General features: G+C 44.9%; 1 protein-coding gene across 3 annotated transcripts in view; it reads left to right on the top strand.

The window, feature by feature from the left end:
• PIK3R6 (phosphoinositide-3-kinase regulatory subunit 6) overlaps window positions 1-19100 on the top strand; it is a 66101-nt gene that overhangs the window by 13595 nt on the left and 33406 nt on the right. For 2 of the 3 annotated variants that reach the window (XM_054459145.2, XM_054459147.2), the window contains exons 2-7: window positions 5220-5323; window positions 15472-15555; window positions 16514-16605; window positions 17298-17366; window positions 18246-18378; window positions 18553-18622. In XM_054459145.2, the coding sequence (XP_054315120.2) occupies window positions 5311-5323; window positions 15472-15555; window positions 16514-16605; window positions 17298-17366; window positions 18246-18378; window positions 18553-18622 (461 nt within the window). In that variant the 5' untranslated portion in view covers window positions 5220-5310. Of the gene's footprint in view, window positions 1-5219; window positions 5324-12274; window positions 12400-15471; window positions 15556-16513; window positions 16606-17297; window positions 17367-18245; window positions 18379-18552; window positions 18623-19100 lie in introns of all 3 variants that reach the window. The other variant, XM_054459148.2, reaches the window with a different exon arrangement.

The following is a 19100-nucleotide window of genomic DNA, read 5'->3' as shown; positions in this document are numbered from 1 at the left end:
TATAACCTCTGCTGCCCGGGTTCAAGTGATTCTCCTGCCTCAGCCTCCTGAGTAACTGGGATTACAGGCATGCGCCACCACACCCAACTAACGTTTGTATTTTTAGTAGAAATGGGGTTTCACTATATTGGCCAGGCTGGTCTCGAACTCCTGACCTCAGGTGATCCACCCACCTTGGCCTCCCAAAATGTTGGGATTACAGGTGTGAGCCACTGTGCCCGGCCTGTTTTTTCATTTTGTTAAAGGCATCTGTCATAAAACCAAAGTTTTAAATTTCGATGAAGTCTAATTTGTCATTTTTTTCTCTTATGGATCATGCTTTGGTATTGTATCTAAAAACTTTTTCCTTAACATGAGGTTACAAGGATTTTTCCTACGCTTTCTTCTAAAAGTTTATTGTTTTGAATTTTACATTCAAATCTATGTCCACTTTTGGTTCATTTTTGTTTAAGGTCTGGAATTTACGTCAAGGTTTTGCTTCTTGTTTTGCATATTGATGATCAATTGTTCCATCACCATTTGTTGAAAAGACTCCTTTCTCCATTGACTTGCCTTTAAAACTTTATCAAAAATCATTTAGCCATATCTGTGTGGGCCTGCTTCTGAACTCTTTGTTCTGTTCCATTGATTTATGTGTCTAGCCCTTCACTAATAACTTTATAGTAATTCTTAAAATAAGGAGTGCGAAGCTGAGCCTGGTGGCTCACACCTGTAATCCCAGCACTTTGGGAGGCCGAGGCGGGAGGATCACGCGGTCAGGAGTTCAAGACCAGCCTGGCCAACATAGTGAAACCCTGTCTCTACTAAAAATACAAAAATTACCTGGGCATGGTGGCCCGTGCCTGTAGTCCTAGTTACTTGGGAGGCTGAGGCAGGAGAATTGCTTGAACCCAGGAGGCGGAGGTTGCAGTGAGCCAAGATCACGCCATTGCACTCCAGCCTGGCAACAGAGCAAGACTCCGTTTCAAAAAAAAAATAAAAATAAAAATAAAGGAGTGTGAGTCCTCAGGCATTATTCATTTTCAAAACTGTTTGGCTAATCCAATTCCTCTGCCTTTCCCTATAAACTTTAGAATTGACTTATATGTATCTACGAAAAAAAATCCTGCTGGTATTTTTATTGGAATTACCTTAAATATGTAAATCATTTTGGAGAGAATTGACTTTTTTTTTTTTTTAGACGGAGTCTCTCTCTGTCGCCAGGCTGGAGTACAATGGCGTGATCTCAGCTCTCTGCAACCTCTGCCTCCTGTGTTCAAACGATTCTCCTGCCTCAGCCTCCCGAGTAGCTGGGACTACAGGCGCATGCCACCACACCCAGCTAATTTTTTCTATTTTTAGTAGAGACAGGGTTTCACCGTGTTAGCCAGGATGGTCTTGATCTCCTGACCTCGTGATCTGCCCCCCCTTGGCCTCCCAAAGTCCTGGGATTACAGACGTGAGCCACTGCGCCTGGCCGAGAATTGACGTCTTAACTATACTGGGTCTTCCAAACAATGAACACAGTATTTCTCTCCATTTATTTAGGTCTTCTGTGATTTATCTAATCAGCATTTCATAGTTTTCATCGTATGGCTCCTGCACGTTTTGTTAGATTTATCTCTAAATATTTATTTATTTATTATTTTATTATTATTATTATTATTATTTTTGAGATGGAGTCTCGCTCTGTCACCCAGGCTGGAGTGCAGTGGCACAATCTCGGCTCACTGCAAGCTCCACCTCCCGGGTTCACGCCATTCTCCTGCCTCAGCCTCCCGAGTAGCTGGGACTACAGGCGCCCGCCACCACCCTCGGCTAATTTTTTGTATTTTTAGTAGAGACGGGGTTTTACCGTGTTAGCCAGGATGGTCTCCATCTCCTGACCTCGTGATCTGCCCGCCTCGGCCTCCCAAAGTGCTGGGATTACAGGTGTGAGCCACTGTGCCCCCGCCTAAATATTTATTTAAAAAAAAATATATTTGGAGCTATTGTAAGTGGTATTGTATCTTCCGAATTCAGCCAATACATATGTACACCATAATTTTATAACTGCATAGTATTTTGTTGCACAGATTAATTTATTTACTTGGTACTCTATAATTGTGCCTTTTTTTTTCTGGTTTTTCTCTATTGTTAACAATGTTTTAATGAATGTTGTTGTACATATCGTTTATCCATTTGTCCAATATTTCCCTTCGGATACGTTTTTAAAAGTGGAATTGCTTAGACAAAAAAGTATGAATATTTTGAATTTTGATAAATATTGTCCAGCAATCGCCCAGAAAGGCTATACTAATTTCTCTTCTCACCAACTATGTATGACTGGAAATTTTCTCATATCCTATCCTTGCCAATACTGGATGTCATTATCTTTTGTCATAATCTTTGCCACTCTCATTTTTTTTTTTTTTTTTTTTTTGAGATGGAGTCTCTGTCTGTCACCCAGGCTGGAGTGCAGTAGCGAAATCTTGACTCACTACAACCTCCACCTACTGGGTTCAAGTGATTCTCCTACCTCAGCCTCCCTGAGTAGCTGGGATTACAGGCACACGCCACCACACCTGGCTAATTTTTTTATTTTTTAGTACAGACGGGGTTTCACCATGTTGGTCAGGCTGGTCTCGAACTCTTGACCTCATGATCTGCCCACCTCGGTCTCCCCAAGTGCTGGGATTACAGGTGTGAGCCACTGCACCCGGCCTGCCACTCTCATTTTAATATTCATTTCTATGATTGTCAGTAGGCTGAAATTGTAGTACATTATAATTAGAATCCTTTGCTGAATTCAGTGAGTTGATATCTATTTTTAAATGTTATATCGATATTTGTATGTAAGTGTGGTCTATTTTGCTATTTTGGTAAAATATGGATATGTAAAATTTACTATCTTAACCATTTTTAAGTATATAATTCAATGGCATTAAGTACATTCACAATATTGAGCAACCATTACTGCTATCCATTTCCAGAACCTTCTCATCATTCCAAACAGAGACTCTGTACCCATTAAACAGTAACTTCCCTTTCCTCCCTTCCCCAGTTCCTGGTAACCTCTGTCATACTTGCTGTCTCTGCCTCTGTGAATTTGCCTATTCTAGGTATCTAATATAAGTGGAATTATACAATCTTTGTCCTTTTATGACTGACTTACTTCACTCAGCATAATGTTCTCAAGGTTCATCCATGATGTAGCATATATCTGAATTTCATTCCTTTTTAAGGCTGAATAACTTTCCACTCTATGTATACATCATATTTTGTTTATCTGTTCATTGCTTCTCTGTTGATGGACATTTGAGTTGCTTCTACCATTTTGCTGTTTTGAATAATGCTTCTATTAATATTGGTGTGCAAGTATCTGTTTGAGTTCCTGTTTTCAATTCGTTTGAGTCTTTAGCTAAAAGTGAAATGGCTAGATCGTGTGATAATTCTTTTTGAAGAACATGCCATACCATTTTCCACAGCAGCGACGCCATTTTGAATTTCCACCAGCAATGCACCACATCCTCCCAGAGTCTGCGCCCCAGAGCAATAAACTCAATGACTGGAAAGCAGGGGGACTCCCAACAAATCCAGTTTCTCCGCATCCTTGCCAATGCTTGTTATTTTGTGGTTTTTTGTTTGGTTGGTTTTTTTTGCTTTGTTTTGTTTTGAGACGGAGTCTCGCTCTGTCATCCAGGCTGGAGTGCAGTGACATGATCTCGGCTCACTGCAAGCTCCGCCTCCCGGGTTCACGCCATTCTCCTGCCTCAGCCTCCCGAGTAGCTGGGACTACAGGCGACCGCCACCACGCCCGGCTAATTTTTTGTATTTTTAGTAGAGACAGGGTTTCACCGTGTTAGCCAGGATGGTCTCGATCTCCTGACCTCGTGATCCGCCCCCCTCGGCCTCCCAAACTGCTGGGATTACAGGCGTGAACCATCGTGCCCGGCCGGTTTTTTTTTTTTCTGTATATCTAAAATGGTCATTCCAATGGGTGTGAAGTGCGTGATCTATTTTTTTTTTTTTAACTACCTTTATTAGATTTTGGTATCAAGGTGAAGCTGGCCTTGTCCAATAAACTGAGAATCTTCTCTTCTTTCTCCATGCTTTGGAGCAGATTAAATAACATAGATATTTTCTTTGTAGGTTTGAAAAAACTTATCAGAAGAACCATCTGAGCCAGACATCACTCTCTTAGAGCTAGTTCTTTGACAACTGTCTCTATTTCCTCACTGGTTACAAATATAAGCAGTTTTTCTAACTCTTCTAGAGCCTTTTGAGTCATTTTTATTGTCCTAGAAAACCATGTGCAACACAGGGGACTCAGATTTTCTTTTTTGGTATAAAGAAATATATATATGACATTTATCATTTCTAATATTGTCTCTTCGTTATCTCTTTTTAGATTAGTTTTCCCAATTATACGTTTGTTTGTTTGCTTGTTTTCTCTCCAAAAACAATCTCTTGGATTTGTTTGGAGTTCCTCTGCGTTCTAGTCATTGGATTTATCGCTCTGGGGAGCAGACTCTGGGAGGACATCCCACTGGGGTCACAGTGGGGCAGACAGAGGTCATGCTTAAGGGAGGGCTCTAGAGCCAGACAGTCTGAGTTCCAAGTCCTCATTCCTTGCTTACTAGCTATTTGACTTTGAATAGCTATTTAGCATCTCTGTGTTTCAGTTTCCCCATCTGTAGAACTGGGGAGCAGGGAGAGATAGAACCTGCCTCATAAGCTTAATATTAATATTTAAAAGTTGGCATTTCTTAAGTGCTTAGAAGAGTGATGCCTGGCACATAGTAAGCACTATACAAGTTTTCTCTTTCTTTCTTTTTTTTTTTTTGAGCCAGTCTCACCCTCGCCCAGGCTGAAGTGCAATGGCACCATCTCAGCTCACTGCAACATGCGCCTCCCAGGTTCAGGCGATTCTCCTGCCTCAGCCTCCTGAGTAGCTGGAATTACAGGCACCTGCCACCATGCCCAGCTAATTTTTTGTATTTTTAATAGAGATGGGGTTTCACCATGTTTGTTGGGCTGGTCTCCAACTCCTGACCTCAAGTGATCCACCCGCCTTGGCCTCCCAATGTGCTGGGATTACAGGCATGAGCCACTGCACCCAGTCATAAGTTTTCTTAAATACATCTAGACTTCCCTGCAGTGTGCTAGAAGCCTAGGTCCCTTAGGAGCTTCTCCATTTCCCAAGGTGCTTTCTGCACCTTCCCACTGCTTCCACTAATTAACTGCCTCTTATTTTGCAGAACCACCTCTGTGCAGAAAAGCAACCACCTTGTTCTCTATTCTGCTGCCCGAGACAACCACATCCTCCTCCTCCTACACCCAAAGGCTCCCATGGAGAGCTCAGGTCAGTGTGGTGGGGGGAAAGGGGTCTTGTGAGCCTGCTGCCAAGTAGGGAAGGCCCTTCTCATGGGTGAGGCTGCCTCTAGGGCTGGCAGGACCCCCTGCACGTAGACAGGCTGCAAGACCCCAATTCAGGGATCCTGCCTAAATGTAAGAACATCTTGAGAGTTGGACATCTACACACTTGCACAAGGCTCCAACTGCTCGCTGGACACTGAGCTTGACAATGGGAATAATGACAAGAATAGCCAAGATTTATTGCCAAATACTTGTGACTATTTAACAAAAACCTATATAGCACTTATAATGGATTGAGGAGGGATAAAAGCACTTGACAAATATTAACTCATTTAGTCTTGGTTAACCTCCTAAGATAGGTATTATTACTCTCGTTTTACAGAAGGGGAAATGGAGGCATGCCAGGGACAGGTACTTTTCCCCCAGTCACATAGCTATTGAATGGTCAAATCAGGAGTGGAACCCCACAATCTAGCTCCAGTGTCTAGGCTTAATGATTTCAATATGGATTGCCTCGCACAAATGCCAGAAGGATTCTGTGAGGTGGAGCTAGCACGATGATTATCCTCATTTTTCTGAGAGGGAAACTGAGGCCCAGAGAGGTTACATAATTTGCTCAAAGTCACACAGCTAGTAAGTGGCAAAGCCAGAACTGGGGCCTAATCTGGCTGATTTCAAAGCCTGGACTCTTCACCCTATGTCAACTTGGGACAACAGGGAAAGATGACCAACCCCCACCAAGATGTGCATCATCTGTTGGTCACCCGGAAAGTCAAAGATCACACCTTAGGCCACCAAGCCGAGACTCTAATTCTCCTAAAGATCCCTGTCCTGGGGAAGGGAAGGGCACCCTCTAGGCAGGGTCAGCTGCTCAGTTGCTAATATTCCTATGGCATAAATTCTTTTGACATCCATCCATCCATCCATCCATCCATCCATCCATCCATCCTCAGAGAGCCTCGTCCAATCAGAAGTAGCTCCACAGAGTCAGGCAACCCCACTGAATCCTGAGGTTTGGGGTGGGAGGCTCGGGATGGGGAAGCTCTGTGAAAATCTCCTAAATACAGTCAGGCACTGCATATTGGCAAGGTTTTGGTCAACGACGAGCCTTATAAACAGCAGCGGTCCCGTAAGAGAGTGCCATATTTTTACTGTACCTTTTCTATGTTTAGATATGTTTAGACACACAGATACCACTGTGTGACAACTGCCTACAGTACTCAGTGCAGTCACATGCAGTGTAGGTTTGTAGCCTAGGTGTGTAGTAGGCTATGCTGTGTAGATTTGTGTAAATGCGCTCTGTGATATTCATACAATGATGAAATTGCCCCAAGACATATTTCTCGGAACATATCACCATAGTTAAGTGACACATCAAGGTATTTCAAAACCAACTTACTTTGCACTCACTTTATAACAATAAATACATGCCATGCTGTCTTTTAGGAAAAGAGGTGCACCAATAAAGGTTTATTGTATATAAGCAATAGAAACTGATGTGGCCAATTTAATTTTTTAAAAATGTGGCCAAGCATCAAAAGAAAAGCTGAAGCACCAGACACCAGAAAGGGCAGGGGAAGGATAGCCCTGCCACCAGGATGGAGAGAGATAGACAGTGTCCTTGGAGAGCACACCAGGCATCCTTCCTTCCTGGCCATTCTCTGAGCAAGGCTGTCTGAGAGAGAGACAGAGACAGAGAGTATCAGTCCTTGGGCAGCTTGGTCCTGTGCCCACACCAAGGCTGAAGCTCAGTAGGCACCTGAGTCACAGTCCCACCAAGACTGCAGTAAGCAGGGAGGGATGCTGGGCAGGTGAAACCACTGACTTCCCCCTCCAAAGGTGTGGCAGATGATTCCCAGATCCAATGGGTGAAAGGAAACATCCCCAAATCAGGATGACCAGGACTGCAGTCGTCTTTCCACATTATGATTTTTTTTTTTTTTTTTTTTTTTTTTTGAGACAGAGTCTCTCTCTGTCACCCAGGCTGGAGTGCAGTGGTGCCATCTTGGCTGACTGCAACTTCCACCTCCCAGGTTCAAGCGATTCTCCAGCCTCAACCTCCCAAGTAGCTGGGATTACAGGCATGCACCACCGTGTCCGGCTAATTTTTTTGTATTTTTAGTAGAGACGGGGTTTCACCATGTTGCCCAGGCTGGTCTCGAACTCCTGACCTCAGGTGATACGCCTGCCTCGGCCTCCCAAAGTGCTGGGATTACAGGCGTGAGCCACTGCACCCGGCCTGTGATTGTTTTTAACATTCTCCACCTTCCCACAGCTCTTGGAGTCCTCCCATCCTACAGTTAAGAAGAGGGGTACCTGAGAAGTAAAATATTTATTTCAGGGTATGCAAAAGAGCAATATTTCAGAGACACCAAGGCTATTGTTCTTTTGCCATGCCTGCAAACAGGAGTAAGATTGCAAAGGTTTTCCAAACAATCTGAGCCTTTATGCTGCATAGGGGTAAGGAGAATCAGGTGTAGGCTGGAAGAGGTGCATCTGGGTACTGGGGGCCCTCTAGGTATGACTCTCTGTGGTTGGAGAGGCAATATGTGACAAAGGTAAGGGCTCTAGACCTGGAATCTATCAAACAGGGAGAACAGTATTTGTCCTGCCAAACTCACAGGGTGCTTGTCAGAATCAAGTGAGATAAGACATTGGAAAATACTTTGCATATCCATGAGTCAGTTAGAGAATAGCAGCTGCTTTAGCAAATGGCCCCAAATGTCAGAGGATGAAGACAACACATGCTTATTCTCACTCTCACCACAGTCCAATGTGGGCTTCAAGCAGACAACGAGACTTATTCCCTCCTGTGGAAAAGGAGGAGGAGTATGGAGGACAGGCCTGCAAGTGACTTACATCACTTCCACCACATTCCATTGGCCAGAATGCAGTCACATGGCTTTTATCTAACTGCAAGGGGAGTTTGGGAAATGTAGTCTTGCTGTCTCTTGGTGACAAAAATGAACTTGGTTTGGTGAGCACATAGCATCACCTTACCATACCTATGGAAGACTCTCTGTGTGTACGCCTTTCAAGTGCTATTTAAATGTTAGATATTCAAGGAGGTGAAAGATCTTTACAAGGAGAAGTACAAAACACTGCTAAAAAGAAATTATAGATGGCATGAACAAATGGAAAACTATTCCAATGCTCATGGATTGGAACAATCAATATTGTTAAAATGTCCATACCGCCCAAAGCAATCTACAGATTAAACGCTATTCCTATCAAACTACCAATGTCATTTTTCACAGAACTAGAAAAACACTATTCTAAAATTTATATGGAACCAAAAAAGGGCCCAAATAGCCAAAGCAATGCTAAGTAAAAAGAACCAACCTGGAGGCATCACATTACCTAACTTCAAACTATACTACAAGGCTACAGTAACTAAACAGCATGGTACTACTATTAAAATAGACATATAAACAATGAAACACAATAGAGAATCCAGAAATAAAGCTACATACCTACAGCCACCTGATCTTTGACCAAGTTGACAAACATAAGCAATAGGGAAAGGACTTTCTATTCAATAAATGGTACTGGGATAACTGGCTAGCCATATGCAGAAGAATGAAACTGAACCACTACCCTTCCCCATATACAAAAATTAATTCAAGATAGATTAAAGATTTAAACGTAAGACCTCAAACTATATGAATCATAGGCAATACCATTCTAGACATCAATCTTGAGAAAGAATTTATGACTAAGTCCTCAAAAGCAATTGCAACAAAAACAAAAATTGACCATTGACACCTAATTACACTAAAAAGCTTCTTTTTGTTTTGTTTTGTTTTGTTGAGACAGTCTCGCTCTGTTGCCCAGGCTGGAGTGCAGTGGCGCAATCTCAGCTCACTGCAATCTCCACCCCCCAGGTTTAAGCGATTCTTGTGCCTCAGCCTCCTGTGTAGCTGGGATCATCATTATGCCTAGCTAATTTTTGTATTTTTAGTAGAGACAGGATTTTGCCGTGTTAGCCAGGCTAGTCTCGAACTCCTGGCCTCAAGTGATCTGCCCCCCTCTGCCTCCCAAAGTGCTGGGATTACAGGCAGGAGCCACCGCGCCTGGCCTACACTAAAGAGCTTTTGCACAGCAAAAGAAATTATCAACAGAGTAAACAGACAACCTACAGAATGGGAGAAAATATTCACAAAGTATGCATTCCAACAGAGGTCTAATATCCAGAATATATAAGGAATTTACACAACTGATTAAGCAAAAAACAACCCCACTTAAAAAATGGGTAAAAGACATGAACAGACACTTCTCAAAAGAAGACATACAAGCAGCCAACAAATATGGAAAAATGCTCCACGTTACTAATTATCAGAGACATGCAAATCAAAACCATCTGACACCAGTCAGAATGGCTACTAGTAAAAAGTCAAAAAACAACAGATGCTGGCAAGGCTGTGGAGTAAAGGGAATGCTTATACACTGTTGGTGAGAATATAAACTAGTTCAGCCACTGTGGAAAGCAGCTTGGAGATTTCACAAGGAACTTAAAACAGAGCTACCATTTGACCCAGCAATCCCACTACTGGGTATATATCCCCCAAAAACCAAATCATTCTATCAAAAAGACCCATGCACTTGCACGTTCATTGCAGCACTATTCACAATAGCAAAGATATGGAATCAACTTAGGTGCCTGTCAACAACAGACTGGATAAAGAAAATGTGTTACATATACAACATGGAATACTATACAGCCATAAAAAAGGACGAAATCATATCCTTCGCTGCAACGTGGATGGAGCTGGAAGCTATTACACCAAGCAAATTAATGTAGGAACAGAAAGCCAAATACTGTGTGTTCTCACTTATAGGTGGGAGCTAAACTTTGGGTACTCATGGACACAAAGATGGCAACAATAGAAACCAGGGGCTACTAGAAGGGGGAGGGAGGAAAAGGGGCAAGGGTTGAAAAACTAGTTAGTTTGGGTACTAGTACTACTCATAGTTGGGTACTATGAGTAGTACTATTATTAGTAATAGTACTCATAGTACCTAGGTGATGTGATCATCCATACTACAAACCTCAGCATCAAGCAATATACCCAGGTAACAAACCTGCACATGTACCTCCTGAACCTAAAGTAAAACTTAAAAAATTTTTTAATAAAAAAATGTAATATTAATCATAATATTAATACCTAATTAGTAATAGCCCACATTCCTGGATTCAGAGGAGGATAATAATAATGGATGCCATTTGTCTATTGACTATTCGAGTCATCAAGGATGTTAGACCTGCATATCATATGTGAACAATGCTGAGCCGCTTGAGTCACAGAAAATATCCCATTTCTTTCTTTCTTTCATTTAATCAAATCAAAACCAGCTTCAACCTCTCATATTCCAAGGTTAGGATGAACTCTAGCATCATTCACTTGGAGTGCTTCCCCCTCTGTGGGAGTTTGTGAGAAGCTCAGGGTTTATAAAGTCTTGGTAGTGGGAAAAGGCTGTCATCTCCAGTCCACGGTGGCTACAGCCACCAGAACTGCTTGGCCAGACTTGCAATGTCCAGAGGGAGATAGAGCCTGCCTTGGGGGACAGTCTCATGCTCTGGTGAAGATGGCTTAGGAGACCTTTGCTATGTCATCAGAGGCACAGGGCTCAGTGCTTAGCGGCCCTCATCTGACCTTTGCCACCACTGGTAAACTTTGTCCCAGCCGGTCTGATTTTCCTCCTTCCCTGGAACCCTATATCTCTTGTGCCCTCACAGTCTTAGGGAATCCAACCTCCACCCTTGGGCTGGGCCACTCTCCTCTTTAAAAGCATCAGCCTTCTTCTGCACCTTTTTAGACAACGCAGCTTGATTGGCTCAATCAACTTGCCAGGAGCCTCAGACTCAAGTGCCTCCAGGGGCCAGGCAGAGGATATAAATGAGTGAAACCGAGGCATGGGGAACTACAAAGACCTAGAGAAGCTGTGCTCATCTAAGGGGGCAATTGCTCCCCACCCCTTATGATTGTCACATGTGAGAAGAATGCAGGTTCAGTGTCAACAGATTGTCAGATTTTCAAGAGATGCCAGAAACCCAAACCATTATGCAAAATCTCCTGACTTGTAAATGTTGGCAGCTCATTCATTGCTTTTTTTTTTAAGACACTATACAAGCCCAAACAAAACACACAGCAAGCCAGATGTGGACCAAAGCCTGAGAGTTTGTTTTAGCTACCCAGACATTCAAAAACAAAATTTATTTGAAGTGGTCTCCCAGGGCCTCTGGCAACTTCTCTATTTTTCTGTGAAACATAAAAACTCAACTTCCCTTGCAAAGCAAGGGGACCCAGGCTCAGAAGACAAAGGCTTGGCTGCGCTTCTGATGAGGGGAATGAGAGGAAATCACATTTGTCACAGTTTTCAGCCTTTCTGTGCAAATATACAGTGGAAGACAGAATAAGAAAGAGAAAGAAGGAAGGAAAAAAGAAAGGAAGGAAGGGAGGGAGAGAAGGAGGGAGGAGAAAGAAAAAAGACTTAGCACCAGCTAATTTTCTAATAACTCATTCTGCATTAACTCATTAAATCTTCATGCAAGGTGGAAATGCATAGACGGAGGAAAGACTGTGACCAGCCTTCATGCCAAGCTAAGTGATTTCCTCAACAGTCTGGGGAGACGATGCTCTGCCCAGCAGAGGGACCAGGTGGGCAGATGCGGCTGTAGTATCCTGTCCATTCTCAGCCTGGAGGAGATTCAGGACCAGGCCTTGCCAGGGACAAGTGTCTCACAGGGGACATGTGAGAGCCAGGAGGAAAGTGGGGGCTTCAGGGATGTGGACCCCATAGGCTTTGCATGGGTCTGAGGAGGGGCCAGACCATGAGCACTAGCACCTATGGTGACTTGTCCTAAAAATATTTTAACTCTTGGACTGCAATCTGCTGATTTTTAAATTTGTTATCTCTATTCTACTTACTTCCAAAGGAATCTGAGGCAATTCAGATATAGATTAAATAGAATATAAAGCAAGAGGACCAAAAAGGAGCCAAGAAGAGAGATCCCTGTCACATGAGATGAACTAATTTTTGAGGCTGGGCCCCAATTTGACCGTAAGTTTCCTGATAGCCCAGTCAAAGAGGAACCCTTGAGGCACGTGGTTTGTGTTGTCTGACAACTAGAGAATACACACTCACCTATAATGGCAAACTCTTGGTGGGAGCTAATTGCAAAGAGGAATTTATTGTGTGAGGAGTGTTTCCCATACTCCATGTCTGAGTCTGGATCTGCCAAGAAGCAGACACCAAGTTCAAGGATTTATTTGGGGAAACACTTGTGTGACAGAAACGGAGAGGGATCTGGGAGAGCAGCTGTCAGACCCGGTGCAAATCTGACTCCAAATGAAGGAGAAAAGGAAGAAGGGTCAGTGGAAATGCCTTGGACTGATGGGAGTCCAAGAAAAGCTCAGCAGGGCAGTTGGAGAAGCTTGAGGGTCTCCTGGGGAAGGGCCTGCTTTAGAACCACTACCATACCCTGTATTGGCTGGGAAGTGTGGCTCAGCAGAAAGTGATGGATTTCACAGCTGTCTTCGTCTGTTTGCGTTGCTATAATATAAAGGAATATCTGCAGCTGGGTAATTTATAAAGAAAAGAGGTTTATTTGGCTCAGTGTTCTGCAGGCTGTACAAGAAGCAGGGTGCCAGCATCTGCTTCTGATAAGGGGCTCAGGGCTCAGGAAGCTTCCACTCCTGGTGGAAGGGGAGCCAGCGTGTACAGATCACATGCTGAGAGATGAAGCAAGAGAGAGGGGGAAGGTGCCAGGCTCTTTTTAACAACCAGTTCTCAGGGTAACGAATAGAATGAGAACTCACTCACTACTGCAAGGATGGCATTCATGAGGCATCCACCTCCATGACCCTAACACCTCCCATTAGGCCCCACCTCCAACACTGGGGACCAAATTTCAACATGAGATTTGGAGGGTCAAATATCCAAACCACTGCAACAGTACAGCTGCTGGGGACCTGGGTCCATTAAACTCCCGGTAGTGGGAGATGAATGAGGTACATTCTCACAGCTACCACACTTCCCAAATGTCAGTTGCTTATTCTTGTACCACTTTCATGTTTTTTTTTCCATGTCAATGTCCCACTGTTAAAGAAAGAAATTATTCTGACAATTGTTAAATGGTAAGGAAGACTTATCCAAGACTATTGCATTAGGAAAGAGAAAGCAGGCTCAACTTGGAATAAGGAAAAGCCAGTTGGGGATTTCTAGTCAATGAGCAGAGTGAAGGGGTCAGTGGATGGAAAATTCCTAAGAGGAGACATCAAGGGTCAGGCATTCTTGCTAAACTGAGCTAACAGGATTTTTGCTAGAGGCACAAGTCAAATTCTTATACATCGAAGGTAAGGGATGAAGGGGTTCAGGATATATCAAGAGTGGAGGACTCCAACCTAAACTGATTTGGCAATATTCTTGCTAAAACTGGGATGGGCAGGCCAAAGGCAGGACAGGAACCAAGGCTGAGCCCTAGTGAAGAAGAGGGCTAAGAGGAGGCTGAGTAAGGTTTGGTCAAGGAGAGAGTCTTTGTTACCACCTGTCCTGGTATGTATCTGATACGATTCTTTAAATTGACTTTAGATTTTAGCTTTATACTTGGGGCGGGGGGTGGAGACTACCAGAAAAGACAGGGTGCTGTAGGCTTCAAAAAAATAAATAAATAAATAAGTTTTAGCTTCATGGATGGATTCAGGAACTACTAAAAATAATGGCAAAGGCTGGGTGTGGTAGCTCACGCCTGTAATCCCAGCACTTTGGGAGGCCGAGGCGGGCAGATCATGAGGTCAGGAGATTGAGACCATCCTGGCTAACACGGTGAAACCCCGTCTCTACTAAAAATACAAAAAATTAGCCAGGTGTGGTGGCAGGTGCCTGTAGTCCCAGCTACTCGGGAGGCTGAGGCAGGAGAATGGTGTGAACCTGGGAGGTGGAGATTGCAGTGAGCTGAGATTGCGCCACTGCACTCCAGCCTGGATGACAGAGCTAGACTCTGTCTCACAAAAAAAATAATAATAATAATAACAATAATGGCTAAAACTGCAATTACTTTTGCACCAACCTAATAGTTTTATATATATATAAAATATATATCTATATTTGGAGGATATATATATTTCATATATATATTTGGGGGATATATATATTTCATATATATGGAGGGTATATATATTTCATATATATATTTGGAGGACATATATTTCATATACATATTTGGAGGATATATACTTCATATACATATTTGGAGGCTGTATATATACTTCATATACATATTTGGAGGCTATATATATTTCATATACATATTTGGAGGCCATATATATTTTCATATATATGTTTGGAGGCTATATATTTCATATATATTTGGAGGCTAATATTTCATGTATATATTTGGGGGATATATATATTTCATATATATATGGAGGGTATATATATTTCATATATATATTTGGGGATATATATATTTCATATATATGGAGAATATATATATTTCATATATATGGAGGGTATATATATTTCATATATATATTTGGAGGACATATATTTCATATACATATTTGGAGGATATATACTTCATATACATATTTGGAGGCTGTATATACACTTCATATACATATTTGGAGGCTACATATATTTCATATACATATTTGGAGGCCATATATATTTTCATATATATATTTGGAGGCTATATATTTCATATATATTTGGAGGCTATATATATTTCATATACATATTTGGAGGATATATATATTTCATATATATGTTTGGAGGATATATATATTTCATATATATATATGAAAATACATATATGTATTTTGTAACATGCACTAAAATAAATGCATAACTATTCAGATTTTAAGGTCATTTGTGTACCACCTAAAATTGTCCTGCATACCACCGGTGATACACATACTGCACTTTGGGAAATGCTGGTTTTAGAAAGAACACAGAAATGCGGAAGGAAAGGCTATATTCCAGCCCTGGCTGGCATGCTGGCTGCCAGCTCTAAGTAGATTACTTCGGGCACCTCTTGAGGCTCAGAGAAATGGCTAAAGACATTCTCAGGAGGAATGGAGGTGGGACAAGGGTGAGGCTCAGTGGACTGAGTTTCCTTCCACCACTGCCCAGATGTGGAGCTGGACCTCCAGAGGAGCGTGCAGGCTGTGCTCCGGGAGCTCAGCACCCAGGCCCCTGCCCTGCAGAGCAACCAAGGTAAGAGCCAGCTGGCAGCAGCAGCTGGTCCCTCTGACCTCCACCCAACCCCAGCCAACAATACACACACATACAGGAAAGGACCCCGGCCTGGAGCTCATGGGGCAAGGGTCTTCTCGCCAAACCCCTTTCCTGCTGGAAACACCTAGAGCCTGAAGGACTGAGAAGGCTTCTCTGCTCCCTAGTTCAACCCTCCCAGCAACTGCCACAGAGCACATTGGGGATCTGCCACCCTTTTTTTTTCCTTTTTTTTTCTTTTGTTTTTGAGATGGAATCTTACTCTGTCGCCCAGGCTGCAGTGCAGTGGTGCAAACTCGGCTCACCGCAACCTCTGCCTCCCTGGTTCAAGTGATCTCCTGCCTCAGCCTCCCAAGTAGCTGAGATTACAGGCATGTGCCACCACGCCCAGCTAATTTTTGTATTTTTAGTAGAGACGCAGTTTCACCATGTTGGCCAGGCTGGTCTCGAACTCCTGACCTCAAGTGATCTGCCTGCCTCAGCCTCCCAAAGTGCTGGGATTGCAGGCATGAGCCACGGCACCCGGCCTGCTACCCTCTTTGTTAACCACCTTCCCTAGCTCCACTTCCAAACCTAATTCCCCTCAGCACTCCAGGCCTGCAGGACTTCCAGAATGTGGCTGGGAGCACACACCTGCAAGCACTGCTGCTCTGTGGTCCACACACACACACTTGTCACACACCTGTCCCCACTGGTGTCCCACCTGCCCTCCTTTCTGCCCTGGGAATTCACTGTCCACAAAGGGCTACAGACCAGAACTCCCCACTTGGGAGGAGCCCACCCAGGTGCACCTGGAGCCAAGCGCTGGTGGTGGGGTCACACCTGTGGCTGGTCAGAGCTGCACCTGGGGCTCCAGGGCTCAGGGTTCTGCTCAGAGGGGCCTCCTCGAAAGAGCTCCTGCCCACCTGGTCATGCTGGGCTCCCCTTTCTCCTGGCCCAGGCATGTGGAGGTGGTCCCTGCACAAGAAGGTCGAGCGAGATCCTGGTAAGAGCCCGGCGCTGGTCCGCATTCTTCTCAGAGAACTGGAGAAGGTGAGTTCCTGGACCTCAGGGAGGAACACGGGGATGAAAGGAAGACAGGGGCCAATTGGGCAGGGGCTCAGTCCTGGCAGCTCTATGTCTCATAAGCTTTGGTCGCCTGCATGATTTTTACCATATGCATCTCCCTCCTGTACTTTTACATAAGCAATCTTTTCTTTACATCGACTCTCATTGTTTCACTTGAATAAACATCTTTCAAAAAGAAGCACTATAACATGACCACAAATGGAAAACCCGTATCACTTGTCAGAAACAGAAGGTACCTATAAACATAAATATACGACTATTGACGTTTCTCAAAATTATCCTTGGGCCACCTAAATTCTCCTCCACACTACCCAATGTTGTACTTTGCAACCGTTTGGGAAACACTGCACTCAAGGGAGGCTCCAAGCTGGGGACTTGTTCGTTGCTTTGCTGGACTCCTACCCTAACTGAATGTGGCCCCTCACCTGCAGAGTTCTCTGAGGCCCCCCCATGTTCCCACACCCTCCCCGAGGGGCTTCCGCAGCTGTGTGCCCTCCCCTCCCCACTCCTCTATCCAGAGCAGACAAATGGCCCTTTGCTCTCCGCCTGGCTGCCTTCCACCCCATCTCCTGCTCACTCCTAGCCTAGACTGCCTCCTGCTACGAAGTGGGGAGTCCCCCAGCCCAATACCTGTCACGTGATCTCCTGTTTTCCAGGCGGAAAGCCAGGACCTCCGGCATGTCATCATTCCCTTGCTGCACACTGTAATGTACGTGCTCACCAAGGTGAGCTGGGGACTGAGGTTGAGGTGGTAGTGGTGACCTGCATGTGGCTGGGCTGGACACTCTCCCCTTAGTGGGCAGTCAGTCTCCGCCAGGATGAACCTAGAAAATCCCTTGGATTGCCTGCCCTAAACTGGCTTCTAAGCACTAGCCACCCCCTTTCCCTCCTATATGGAGAGAGAACTTTGGAGAGACAATGGCCTTGAATGGCAGGATGAGGTCTTTGGGTTTGCTCCTGTGTGCAGTGCAACAGGAGACATCACTGATCCCTACACAGAGAAGAGACATGATACTCATGTGGTTAATGTCTCAGGAGGAGTAATCGGGAGCTGCGTGTTGTTGCAGCGGGTGGGAGTGGTGGTTAAGGAAGGCGGGAAGAGCAAGTCTGGGGCTGCTGGAGAGTCCAGGGTCAAGATGGGGCTTAGCTCCGGCAGAGGCAGAGGGCACACTGAAGTCGGGAGGGAGAGGGGGGCCTCCCAGGCACTGTGGAGCATTTCAGGCCTGTGGGATGCAAGGAGGAGCAAAGGAGACTGAGGAAGTGCCTCCAAGGTTTTGAGCCTGGAGAACCGCAGGAATGTGCTTCCCTGATGGAGCAGGAGGGCTGGGAGGAAGTTGATTTGCTTGCAGAACTTGATGCAATGAATTTTTATCTTGGTAAGTTGGGGCGGGGCGACAAAGGGATGTCTTACAGGTGCTGGGAGAAGAGGCTGGAAGGTGTAGGTTTGGGAGAGAGCTGTGAGCCCGGGTCTGGCTGTTAGGCCTGACCTTCCACCTCTTCTCCCAAGCACCTCCCCGGAAACTCCCCTGGGACCCTTCACCTCCCCCTCCTCCCTTTTACCTCCCCCTCCTCCCTCTCACCTCGCCCTCCTCCCTCTCACCCAGGCCACAGGAATCACAGAGGAGCTCTACCAGAGAATCTATGCCTTTTGCACAAGATTACTGACCCTGCCTACCCCCTACTGCACGGTCGCCTTGGACTGCGCGATAAGGCTGAAAACGGAGACGGCCGTCCCAGGTAAGAGTCACCGGGCATCTTTGTCTCCCACGCTGCACCTCCAACATTGCCCAGGGTCTTTCCCTTTTCTCCAGTATACCGGGGAGCTCAAAAGCCTCCACACCTTCTGTAGGAAGGTGGAGAATGGGAATCAGAGACTTGGGGACTGTTTGGCCAAAGTGGTCTGGTTTGCAGGGACACTGTACCAAAGGATGGTCATTGCTGAACAGAACTTGATGAGTGAACTGTATCCCTACCAGGAGAGGTGAGTGGCCCCAGAAAAATTGCTATCTTCAGCCTCCTAAAAGTGTTGTGGCTTTAGTGACTGCTCCCTGGCAGGAGGACAAAATAGGAGGCTGGATTAAGAAGAGCCCTAGCAGACCTCCCCAGCCATGATATTTCTCCAGCAGTGGGGTGCGTTTGCAATTCAAGGTTGGCGCCATATTGTTTTCTGGAGACCACTGAACACGGGATAGGTCTTTCTTCTCAGGTTGGATTCGAAGCTACCCTGCTCACATGCAGAAGGTGGACATGGCCTCGGGGCCACTCTGGAGCTCTGTCATTCCACCTCCATCCTGCCCTTGGCCATAATGCAGCATCATACCAGCCAGGCAGCCAGAGGAGACTCCAGAATAGCCATAGCAGAGGGGCTCAGGCACAAGTGCACAGTGAAGCCTGAGGGCTTCCATGGGGGACGCCCAGCCTCTTAGATAAGACTGAGGAAGTGTCCCCTGCTCATGTTG

The sequence above is a fragment of the Pongo pygmaeus genome, chromosome 19 (assembly GCF_028885625.2).
Source record: "Pongo pygmaeus isolate AG05252 chromosome 19, NHGRI_mPonPyg2-v2.0_pri, whole genome shotgun sequence".
NCBI lineage: Eukaryota > Metazoa > Chordata > Mammalia > Primates > Hominidae > Pongo > Pongo pygmaeus.
The sequence above is the reverse complement of the archived record's forward strand: the minus strand, read 5'-3'. Positions and strand labels throughout refer to the sequence as shown.